Below are 12716 nucleotides of genomic sequence, written 5' to 3'. Positions count from 1 at the left end.
TCAACACCACCAAAGACCTTTTCATGTGCAACGAGTCCAGACATTCATATGAAAAAACTTGCCTTGAGCCATGCAAATTCACTGTGTCTATTCAAAATGCGGTTCTGTGTATGCATGACACATGAAAAGAAAAAACGATTACAAATGTTTTGAGCTTTTTTCCCATTTTATTTCTGGGGTTTTCATCCAAATAACACCTGTTATCCCCCTACCCATTTACAGGCTTTTAAATAAACCCATTAGATCATTGAATGAGCACAATCAATGTTCTCTAGTCTACAAAATGTCTAGAGATTCAGGAGACATTGGTTGCAATGTGCAACATTTTTTGGTGAAAAAATAAAATCACCGCCAGTAAGCAGTAATAGCATGTTAAAACAAAACAAACCAACAAAAAACTAGTCCTACATTAAAAAAAAAAAAAAAAAAAATAGTGGTAGAAATAAATGCAGTCTAAAGTAACAAACTAATGATTACATATTGCACACACAGAGGATTCACGAGAGAATGAACTGAAATATAAAAGAGTGTGTGTTTATGTTACAGTTAAAAGTTCTCTACCTATACAAATCATGGGACTTCAACACAATAAAAAGCAAAATGATGAATTAATGTTTTAGGAAAAATACATAGAAGCAGTGAATTTCATAACCAATCAAGGAGAATATATAAATCAAAAGGACGAGTCCTGCAGAATCAGCATACAAATGGCAATATATTGAGGTAGTTCAAAGTTCAGGACTATAGGGGGAAAAAAAGAAAAGATTTTTATCCAAAGTCCAGTAAAGTGGTTGGAAAAGCTTCTCATTCATTCAGCAGGACGTAAAGCAGACCCTTTGGTTATAAGGCCAGTCAACATAAAGGAATTCATTGTGTGATCCAAGATTCATCTGGACAAAAGGGACACTAACATAAAGGAAAAAAATGAAGCATGTTTGGTTAATCTTTACTTTAGTTTACATCAATACTAGTAAAATATTTTGGACTCAGCATTAAAGTCTGCTTTAAAAATATCCTGTCTGACCCATGCTAATCAAGCCCCATTTAATTAAAACCTTAATGTCTGGAATGATCTTTATCTAAAAGGTGATGCTACATCTGTATTTACCAAAATGATTCCTATGAATTTAGGTTTTAAATTACAAAGCAGAAAGTCATTTCTAACTCGCATGGGGAGCTTAAAAGTACAGTGCACCCAAAATTGACAATTCTGTCATCATTTACTCACCCTAATTTTGTTTTAAAACTAGTATGCCTTACTTTATTTAGAGAAAAAGTTAGGAAGAATATTGGCCTCAGTCACCATTCACTTTCATTGTATGGAAAAAAGATGCAATGAAAGTCAATGGTGTTCCACAGAAGAAATAAGTCATACTGGTTTGGAACAACATGAGGGAGAGTAAATAAAAGAATATTAGAATTTTTGGGGAACTATCCCTTTAAATTCACTCTGTTGACTAGTTATTAACATGACCTTGATGTAAATGCAAATGACAGTGTAACAGCAGTAATGTGAGGTAATCTTTATAAGCCACAGTGTCTGATGGAAAGAGGTAAAGCACAATGAAGTGATTTTCATTGCACAGAGCAGAACTGCAGGGTGATCATGGCTATTTTTCCCTGGGGGGAGGAACTAGAAAAGCATGGATTCCTCCAGCAGGAGAGATAGAGTGGAGGACAGATGCCTTTGTCACCTGGGGCGTCTCCTCCATCTGCCAGAGGGAACAGCACCAATGTGACGTCAACCTTCTCTACAGACTATTTCACTCTTAAAACCAATTCAACAAGAAATACAGACAGCAACAACAAAGGAGCTACTTCATACAAACATCAGCTGATTCAATGGTATTGAGTATGTAGGTATTAAAGATAACTGTAATCCCTGATATGTGGCATGTCTCTGTAAACAAGACCAGAAGGGAGACAGGATTCTTGGTCATAAAGCCATCAGTTCATAAAGGCAGCAGCATTAATGGACCATACATTAAATCCAGTGTGAGTGTTCAATGACTCATTTAAAAATGCTGGTGATGGGATGTGTATTTCCACAATTTCTCTTCTTAAGGCTGTAGATTAAAAAAAAAAATTAAAAAAAAATAGTCCTGCGGATATCTGTCAGAATCCAATACTGAATTCCCATGTCATAAGAGCATCCTCTATTTTTGAGGTCACCTTGTTAGGTGGGGATTGCTCATCCAAAATGTAAAAAAATCTGTAATTTTTTTTTACTCGCTATCCTCTTTGTTATAAACCTGTCTGAATTTTTTTCTTCAGTGGAGCACAAAAGGAGAATTAAAGAATATCCCGATCCATCTTTTCAATACAACAACAGCTGTAGTGACTCTCAATAGTGACACTCTTTAAAGCTTAAAAAAGGACCAAAAATATTGGACATCAAGATTTTTACTGAAATGACTAAAATTTCCAGGTGTTTCTCACCAAAAGCTATCATACACCTTCAGAAGACTTGGAATATAATGCAAGAATTGCATGGATTACTTGTATGATACTGTTGGGTCTTTTTTAGCGGTCAAGTGTGCCATTGTATTGAAAGGGATATTCATAATATTTTCTTTTGTGTTCTGGTAAAAACGGAAATAACAGAATTTTCATTATTGGGTGAACTATTCCTTTAAGGGCACATAGAATCAAAGTCCATATGGGATTCAGTCAGTCAGTTTGTCCATTGTGGCACAGCACTGGCAGAAATTCTAAACTAAATAATATTTAAAAAAGACATCCTCTGTTCATAAAAAAACAGCACCCAATGCTAAAAAAGAAACAAACAAACAAAAAAGTTTAAAAGGCTGGTTTTAAGTTAATACTATGACCTCTGTGGCATCCACTCGACTGTTGGTCTTCTGTTTGGAAAATCTTCGTCTACGGCTGAGATAATGCCCCTCGGAGACCGCGGAGAGGGCGGAGGACGGTGGTAGCCCCAGGTTCAGTTTGTCCTCCCTCTCTTGGCGTCACCTGTCAAAGCATCCAGCTGTGAATGTGTGATGGGAGCTCAGGTAGCCACTCCCATAAGTCAAACCAAGGCAGTGGCGTTCGGGCCCCATGCTCACCTGCATGGAGATGGGTCCCTGGAGGGGCAAGCTGCGCAGCCCTGATGCCAAGCTGGGGAAAGAAGTGAATGAGCTGGCTGGCACTGAGGCTGAGAGCAGGCTAGCCTGGTGGGGTTGGAGATATTCCCGGGAGCCCACCGTTCCAAGGGCCTGGCAGTCTGCCAGCATGTGCAGCTGGGATAATGCCGGCGAGTGCTGGGTGAGCTGCGGGTAGCTGCTGGACTGAAGGAGCAGCTGCTGGGAGCTGGAGGTGGGCTGCCTCTGCAAAGAGGGGGTGGCGGGGTTGTGGGGGATGTGAACTTGTGGCTGGAGGCTCTGGCCAGAGGAGGGGGATGATTTGGATTTGTTGGCCTCTTTCACGTCATTGTCATGGGCACTGAAAAATGAAACAAAGCACTATAAACCCAGCAAAAATTATTGAAGCAAGGTGAAGTACAGCACTTGTGTGTTTTGCTGGTTTAATTCAGTGCAGATAAGGTTATGTGCAAAACTACTTCTAAAGTGAGTGCGTTGCCTTTAAGGACTAGTCGACTAATTGCTTTAAGGAAGCCCAGTATAATTAGGCTGGTTTTGGGTCCACTGTCGTGGACTTTTCTCATTGGGCATTTATGTACATATGATTCATTCATGCATTTAAAATTAAATAGACAACATGCAACATAATGGAGCAGAATGTAAGGGTTTTGAAAAGCTGAACTATTTTGAACTTGACACCCCATCTTAAAAATGCAACACTCATGGTGGAATGCTCAAAAGTCATCCATCTCTGTTGCAGACTGCACGTATGCAAGTATATACTGTGGTTTTCTCTTACAGTAACATGAGCTGGATGCACTGCGTCAGATGATCCCATGAGTACCCCGTGAGCAGGTGGAGAACAGTGGTCCAGCTGGGCGAGATCTGCAGGCAGATTCTGGACGCAGCTATGCAGGCAGCTGCCACCTGAGAAGGTCTGAAGCTCAAGAAGGCATGATCTACAACAAAGATACATTCACACTCTATATAAGCTCTTCAGCTGCTAAATCAAGCAAAACAGTGATTTTACCATGGTTAAGAGCTGTTAGGCATGATGTGAAATGCAAATTCTACACAACAATATGCTTAAATAATTTATGGCTTTCGATTTAATGTGGAAATTAATTTTTCATTCAAAATAAAGCATTAAAAAAAAAACATTACACAATTAATCGTGTCCCCAGAATGTAATATGAACTATTACTTCCATCGTAAAAATTCAAGCTTGAAGTTCCACCTGTTTTCAGCAGGGGGCAGTAAAGCCAAACTCCAGCTGTTTAGGGAAAGCACAGCTAGCGACAAGCACAAAAGGACACGTTCTTGCGTTCAAACAAATCTGGATGGAGCGCAATTGCAAATGAAGGTATCTGTCTGATGTATGTGTATGCACTTGTACCTTAGAAAATCCCTTATAATAAATCCCGGACAGACTGACAAATTCAGTTGCAAAATGGATTGCTGTGGACTGAAGGCCAATGATAGGCTTATGTTCAATAATATGAAAATAAACAATATATTGCCTTCTAAAGTCACTTTTTGTATTGTCTTATAAGTACTTCACTCTCTGCCACAATGTAATGCATTTAAATTACATGAATTATTTTTATAATATAATTATTTGAATATAACTATATTTATTTATACTGTATATTGAATTACTCTTAAGAGGCTCTCTCAGCAAATATTTATATATGCGATTGGGATAAATTTGATTAAATAATCAGCATAACATTTAATTAATTTGATTCAAAATTAATCGATTGACAGCCTTAAAATAATTACAATTATTTACATTAAATTACAAACAATTATATAGCCAAGTAATATAGTTTATTGGCCAAACTGTAGGCTGTTTATGGTTGCCAAGCAACATAACACTACAGCCAACTGAAACTTCTGAAAATAATTCAGAATTAATTTAATGTGCAGTCACAAGTATGAATATATTGGCAATTTGCTTCGAACGTACCTTATCCAATCAAATTTTAGAGGCAGAACTACCCATTTTATAATCAATATTTTACAACATATCTAAATTGATGATTTTCCCATATTATATTTGACCCATTCAATAAGTAATGATGACTAGGGATGCACCGATCCGATACCTGGATTGGTATCGGCTCCAATACTGACGTTTTTAAACGGATCGGGTATCGGTCCGACGAGCCCGATCCAAATCCGATACTGTATGTTAGTCATGTTCGTTACTGTCAAGCTCAAAAAATGACATAAAAGAACCATTAAAACACAATTTAAGTAGTTCATATGACTCGTGTATTTTATTCAAAGCCACCTGAAGATGTGCGATAGCTCTGTGAATCACAAAAGGCTGTGTTTAATAAGTAAATATATAAAATGCACGTGCAGCTCCAGTGCATTAGTGAATGGCGCTGCTCTGTTTACACACACACGCGCGCCTATTTTTAGCCTTAACAGCGGTGCGCAATATTTGAGCGCTACTCACGAACAACATCTCAGATGTAGATGCTCAATAGTTCGGTTCACTTATAATATGTATTTAGAACAGCACTGGAGGTGCATTTTTACCAGAATTTGAATAAGAAGCAAATAAAACTAGTGTGAACTTGCCTACAAACAGACACATACAGGACTTCCTGGAGAGTTCAGAATGTCAAAATAAAAGCGTGAGGGTTTAAAATTTAAAGGTATCACGGAGATACTCACAGAGGCAGAGATATGAACTCAGTAGCAGGGTTTATTGAACAGGTGATTGAAACAGTGATGTAAACATTGTGAGTAAATCCAGCTGAGCAGAGTGGCAAACAGCAGGTGAGTAATATCGAGACAGGGTATAGACACGATGAACAGATAACTCACAACAGTCTTATGATACTTGCGGGCAATAATGAAGACACAGGTATCTTTGACATAGTAGAAAGGTCTGGAGTCTCAGAGATACTATCGATGAGAAGAGACAAAGAGTGTGTGTGAAAGCGGGGTATATTTATGCAGTCCTTGATCAGCCACTAATGATATGCAGGTGCGTGTAATCAGAACTCAGGGGAGAGTGAGCGCTGACAGCAGTGAGGAAGAAAGAGAGAGAGAGACCCGTGGATCCGTGACAAAAGGTGCACGATTGAGATACATTATTATATATTACTATTATAATATATTATTATTATTATCATTTGTTTACAAATTATAACAATACTTAAGTTGAATGGGTTCCAAAAAATAACTGTGTGAATGAAAAGTGGACTGATATCTTACAACTAAATTGAACAAAAAAGAGATCTGAATCCTTTAAAGTCCAGATACAAGTTGAATTTTTTTTGCAAAAAAACATAAAAATAAGTCTTCTTTTCTACTGATGACTTCTACTGGAATTACTGTTAATTTTGCTGCTACATTATCCAGTATACTAGTTAACAATAAAGATTTCTTAATAAGCTATACATTTATATTGAAATAATGTGTAGTTAGAGGTTTGTGTTTCTTTAAATATTAAAGAGCACTCCTAATTAGTTTCACACAATAATGTAAAGATATTCTAAACTGATTATACAAAAAAACAACACTGGTATCGGATCGGTATCGGCCGATACTGAGATTTCCGATATCAGAATCAGAAGAGAAAAATTGGTATCGGTGCATCCCTAATGATGACGACACTGTTACAAAATGCAATTATTAAATTTTTTATTTCATGACTTATTGGTCATTACCTTGCAACGAGACCTCCAGGAAGTAGTGTGTGTATTTGTCCATGAAGGCTTTGGTCTTGGACATGGAGGAGAGTGGCCAGCCGTTGTGCAGGTCTCCCTCCTGGACAGCAGCGTGGAGGTAGTAATCGATGAAATGTGCAGGTGTGGGCATGCACAGGTTCCAGCCAAACGTCTCCAGTAGCAGCAGCTCCATCTTGATGAGGTCACGCTTGTTGAGGCTGAGGTTTAGACTGCACATGAAGCCCAGTGTGTTCAGCTGCTCCAGTTTGGGCACATGGTCCTCTTTCTCCTCAAACTTACCTGCACAGAGAAGTGCAAGTATTTATGATCTCATGTATGATCAAAACGTACAATGTAAGAAAAAAAAATAATTTCTGTCTATTTCCTTGTGGGTAAAATATTGAATACATCACACATTAGATCAGGGGTGTCAAACAAGTTTTAAGTCAAAGGCCAGACTATATAAAGTCACCCTGTGCAGCAGGACAATTTAATGTTTATTAACCTTGGTGTACCCACAAAACTTGCTTTTCTAAGGCTAATAAAGTCCAGCATCAACTTTATGATCCCACATGGAATATCCTAAATTCAACCACCACAGGCATGATTACATCTACATACACATTCAGTAATAAAAAATAAAAAATAAAAATTTGCAAAGAAAAAAAAAATGCCCTTGGGCTGGATAATATTGACACAAAGTTAGGCCTAAATACGTTTTCTTTTTCTTTCTTTTTTTTTGTTTTTTTTTTTGACTATTTTAATTAACATTTTGCTCATTTCAATTTACATTTACATACTAATTGTGAAATTCACTTTTTACCTAACATTTTTGTGAGTGCTAAAATTAACTGGGTTGCCCTGTGATAATTGTGTCACCCACAGATCCAGTTTCAGTTGAGTAGTGTGAATGCTGAATATCACACATAAAATTTTTTATTCTAACCTATTATGATGCAAACTATAACATGCAACACACAAAATTAAACCCCTGCTTTAGATTTTATTGCTGGTTTTCCAAGCATTTTATCAGAAATGTTATGATATGGATTCATAATGTGTCATGATATTCTTCCCCTGTTTTACAGAAGCCCCTATTATCAGATCTCATTACATATTCTTACATATTCTTGATCGAATAACAATGCATCACTGTGCTTTCCTCACATGCTGTACTTCTGTTGCTTAAAAAGGATCTGCATTGACATCATTAAAGTGAGGCATTTTGTGAATTCCTGTAATGAGAGGACACAGCTGCCTTCTGCTAAATTAGCCCTTCTCTGCAGAATTCCTTTGTTCTTGTCATTTTCCACAAATCCCTTCCTGTCTCTCCTGTGCTAGGTGTTAATATATTTTCCCCAAAGTCCAAGGCTCCTAGTATTGCTTCCCCCGCAGTCCAATACTCCAACAATAAGGGCCCCACGACCTCTGACTTCTACGGCTCATGCTTGAGAGCTCACCGTCCAACCCCCCCCCATTTTAGGAATAAAAACGTATCCTTAAAAAAAAAAGATCTGTTATGTAAAATAAAATCTAGTCATGGTTTTAGACACCCTGGTGATGATTTAATTTAATTGATTCAACTGAAATATGTGACAAATGGACAACATGCTGTGTTATATGTGAAGTGTTATATGTAAAAAAACAAAAAAAAAAAACAAAACCTTTCATAAAGAGTAAAAATACCCCTGAAAGACATTTCCAGTGGGCAAATATCAACCCTCTATACAAATTATCTCTGATGCTGATGAGTATCTTTAACTACACATTGGACTGTTAACTCACAACTCGAGTAAATTATCATTTCTTTTGCCATAGATTCAGCAACACTGGTGCCTTTACTGTCATAGATGCATGGCTGACACTAAAAGTCACAGCACAGTACCTTTTCTTAATTATCTGGGGTGTACAAATTCTTTTCATTAGCATCAAACCTCAGGGGGTCATCTGCCACACTAATTTGAATATCAGGGACCCTGCTGAGCATTTCAGTTCAAACATGCCCCTCCAGGGCCCTCAGCCCTTTGCCCCTCCCTCTCCGCTCTGAAGAAGAGCTTGCCTGCATTTGACATGCTACTCAACACCGTTTTCTCAAAAAGGTGAGCTCCAATTCCATTAGTCACACAATGGATATGTGATTTCACAAGGCTTGTTGCTAAAGATGCAAAACAACCTTAAGATTATCGTTTCACTAGGTCATGTTTTTTATTCCTTGAAATGCTGAGAATACTCAAATTATTATAAGATTATATCTGTTTTATTTACATCCTGACGGATCGGATTAAAGAGATAGTTAGCTGGAAAATGCTAATCATTTACTCAACCTCATGTTGTTCCAAACCCATATGACTCTCTCTTCTGTGGAACATAAAAGGAAATGCAAAGCACAATGCAAGTCTCAGTTGCCATTCACTTTTTAATTGCATTTTTTTTTTTTCCTCCATTCAATAAAAGTAAATGGAGAGGCTGTCAGTGTTAACATTGTGCCAAACATTTCCTTTTGTGTTCAATGAAACAAACACCATTAAATGGTTTTGGATCGCACTTGAGGGCAAGTAAATGCTATATTATAATTATTATTTATTAGTAATATTTAAAAATAAATACAATTCAAATTTTGAGGTGAACTAACCCTTTAAGAAAAGTGGGTTTCTCGACATGCATTGCGCCAAAATGTGTGCTTTAAACTGGTTACCATAACAAACCCCCAGAACCCCAACTCAGGAGAGGAAATGAGCCTGATGTCTTTCCCTCTTCTTCTACAATGCCTTCAACTAAAAGACCAAAATGGGTGGGGTGGGGGATCTAATTGCACTGATAACATTAAGCTCAATTGTTTGTCCATCTTTAAGCTGCATTGAGCTCTGAACTATCATCCAAAAATTAGTTAGATCTGAAAATCCTGATTTATTCTCTCCGCTTTATGACAGAAATATTTCACACAGCCAAGTGTTAACATTGACTACGGTCACATGGACACCAGAAAGCGGCTTATTGTTAAAAAGCAGGTTATTGCGAGAAAAAAGCGTTCCCGCTTACATGCACAGTTTAAGTGGCGTACTCTTTACTCCTGTATACATATTGCTCTGTCAGTAAGCAGCTTTCTCCACAGCAACGTAATTTTCCCACGACGTGTGTGTAAACACACATGGCATCTGAGGATGACTTCACTATTTTACTCTGTTGATTCACTTTATTTCCAGATATTTCAGAATTGTTGCTGTGTTTGTTTCCTTAACTTACTATCACGACCTGCAGCTGAACTGCGACTAGTGGGGGTTTCCCTCTTACATAAAACTCCGGGATTCCCCCAATGTACAAGCACATCTATGCGGACGTAAGGAACAGTCGATATTTTACATGTGTAAAAATGGGAATAGTTTATAGTGTATGTGATTTTCCCACTGTACTTCCAAAAATGTTGAATTCTTTCCACTGTGTTGACATGTTAGGCTCCATCCTATGACAATTGTTCCACACACGTGCACTCTTCAAACATCCATCAGAGCGGCGCTTATGCATTTACATGACCACAATAAGCTGCATTCTCCGGGAGAAACCTAGGTGTTAAACTGCTTTCTCTTAATCCTTTAAACGGTGTAAGGAAGTCAGCGTTCTTGTTTACATGACGTTTCAGAATGCCGCTTTCTGCTAACACCCTGGAATAAACCGTTTTCTTAAGTGCAAGTAAACGTGGTCATTGACCTCAGCTGAAGTTTTCAGCACCCTGCGATATCTGCCGACTCAGCCCTCAAGCTAATCGGCCATTGCAAGGTGACGGTCTGGCTTCAACTTATAGGCTACAAGCTTAAAAAGAAGCTTGTTAAACCATAGTAAATGAGCTTTAGACAGGAGACAGTGGTATAGAACTAACCTCTAGGTGTTCACAGACAAAACACAAAATACTACAGCGATAGTTAACCTAAAAATTCTTTCAATATTTACTCCAAACCCACATGACCTTCTTTCCTCCATGTAACACAAAAGATGTTAGGCATAATGTTAGCTTTAGTCACTATTCACTTTCATTGCATATTTTTTCCATACAATGAAAATGAATGGCGACTGAAGTGTTCTGATTGTTCTGCCTAATATCTTTGTGTTCCATGGAGGAAAGAAAGTCATGAGTTTGGAACAACATGAAGGTAAATAAATACAGGTATGACAGAATTTTCATTTTTGAGTAAACTATCCCTTTAAAAAGAGATTTCAAAACAAATAATAAATGGTTATCATGAGACATGCAAAAAAAGCAGTTCCCCACAGTTTGTCAAAATAAATCATGCGTTTGGTCTGAATGGAAACTCTTTGCTATATTCTCAGCTTTAAGCTTCGAGTCCAGCCCTGCCTGACACACATTGACTGCGGGCGAGCGGCTCTTATAGAAACCCAACAATAGCAGCAGCAGCCTGAATCAATTGCTTAGGGAAAGGGAGGGATATTTTAACAAGGAACATGAGCAAAGCCATTATTCATTCAGTTGAAAGCAATTAATTAATGCCTGAACACTGCCAATTGCTGGCCAGCACAAAACAACCCTCCCCCAAGCAAGAGGCGGCCAGAATTAAGGTCTGAAGAAAGAGAAAGATTCAGGGTTCAAAGACTGTGATGTCATACAAACTAAATTGAGCCTCTAAAATGAGAAAACAGTGGGGCATTTCTGTTTTACATGGGTCTTCCAGTGTTTCAAGTCAACATCGTTGACTTCCCTTAGAGTATTTATGCCATTATTTTTTTACTGCAGGATGGACCCTTTTCACCATTTGCAATACATTTTTGCCTTAATTTAGCATGTCTATAAAGTATAATAATAATAATAAATAAAACTATAAATCTTAACTTTTCTTGATTCAGGCTTAGTTTAAAGAATCGTGAACCGAACCGTTGAGTTCAGTATAAAATCTGAATCGTGAGATTAGTGAACCGTTACACACCTATTAGACAGTGATGGGGCTTGTAGCATGCCAAGGTAGCTGTAACTTGAACAGGGCTCCAGACTAAAAAAATTACTTAGGAGCCAATGGCTCCTAAACTGAGACATTAACGAGCCAAATCACAGAATTGCTTGATTTAGATTGCTGTTCAGAAACAAGACAGAAAGCAGAAGAAAAGGAAGACAGCATTCTGAGATGATATTCTTCTCACCACAATTGTAAAGAGTGTTTATCTGAGTTACCGTAGACTTTGTCAGTTCGAACCAGTCTGGCCATTCTCTGTTGACCTCTCTCATCAACAAGGCTTTTCCGTCCACAGAACAGCCGCTCACTGGATGTTTTTTGGTTTTGGCACCATTCAGAGTAAATTCTAGAGACTGTTGTGCATGAAAATCCCAGGAGATCAGCAGTTACAGAAAGACTCAAACCAGCCCATCTGGAACCAACAATCATCCATGCGATTATCTAATCAGCCAATCGTGTGGCAGCAGTGCAGTGCATAAAATCATGCAGATATGGATCAGGAGCTTCAGTTAATGTTCACATCAACCATCAGAACGGGGGAAAATGTGATAGTGATTTGGACCGTGGCATGTTTATTGGTGCAAGATGGGATGGTTTGAGTATTTTTGTAACTGCTGATCTCCTGGGATTTTCACGCATAACAGTCTCTAGAATTTACTCTGAACGGTTTACTCAGAATGCTATTCTGCAATGCGGGTCGGCGTTGTTTTAGCGGCACGAGGGGGACCTACACAATATTAGTGGTTTTCAATAAAGTGGTTTTAATGTTGTGGCTAATCGGTGTGTGTGTGTATATATTATATATATATTAGTGGTGTAACAGTACATGTATTCATCCCGAACCGTCACGGTACAGACGTCACGGTTCGGTGCATGCAGTCAGACGAAGAATACATCTGAGTCAGTCACAAGTGATCCACACTCTAATCCAGAAGGGGGCGTGCGCAGTAATGCAACACTGTTTGCTAACCGCCACAACAGGAAAA

The 12716-nt window shown here is 38.2% G+C and overlaps 1 protein-coding gene across 1 annotated transcript in view; it reads right to left on the bottom strand.

Moving 5' to 3' along the window:
* Nucleotides 1-175: 175 nt before the first annotated feature.
* The window catches only part of LOC127431210 (cyclin-J-like), a 53036-nt gene continuing 40495 nt past the window's right edge, over nucleotides 176-12716 (bottom strand). Inside the window, exons 4-6 of the mRNA XM_051681529.1 lie at nucleotides 6773-7072; nucleotides 3883-4042; nucleotides 176-3444 (exon numbers count right to left, since the gene is read on the bottom strand). Of these exons, the coding sequence (XP_051537489.1) occupies nucleotides 2970-3444; nucleotides 3883-4042; nucleotides 6773-7072 (935 nt within the window). The 3' untranslated portion in view covers nucleotides 176-2969. The remainder of the gene's footprint in view (nucleotides 3445-3882; nucleotides 4043-6772; nucleotides 7073-12716) is intronic.

The sequence above is a fragment of the Myxocyprinus asiaticus genome, chromosome 40 (genome assembly GCF_019703515.2).
Source record: "Myxocyprinus asiaticus isolate MX2 ecotype Aquarium Trade chromosome 40, UBuf_Myxa_2, whole genome shotgun sequence".
In the NCBI taxonomy this organism is placed as follows: Eukaryota; Metazoa; Chordata; class Actinopteri; order Cypriniformes; family Catostomidae; genus Myxocyprinus; species Myxocyprinus asiaticus.
This window is presented reverse-complemented; position numbering and strand designations above follow the sequence as displayed.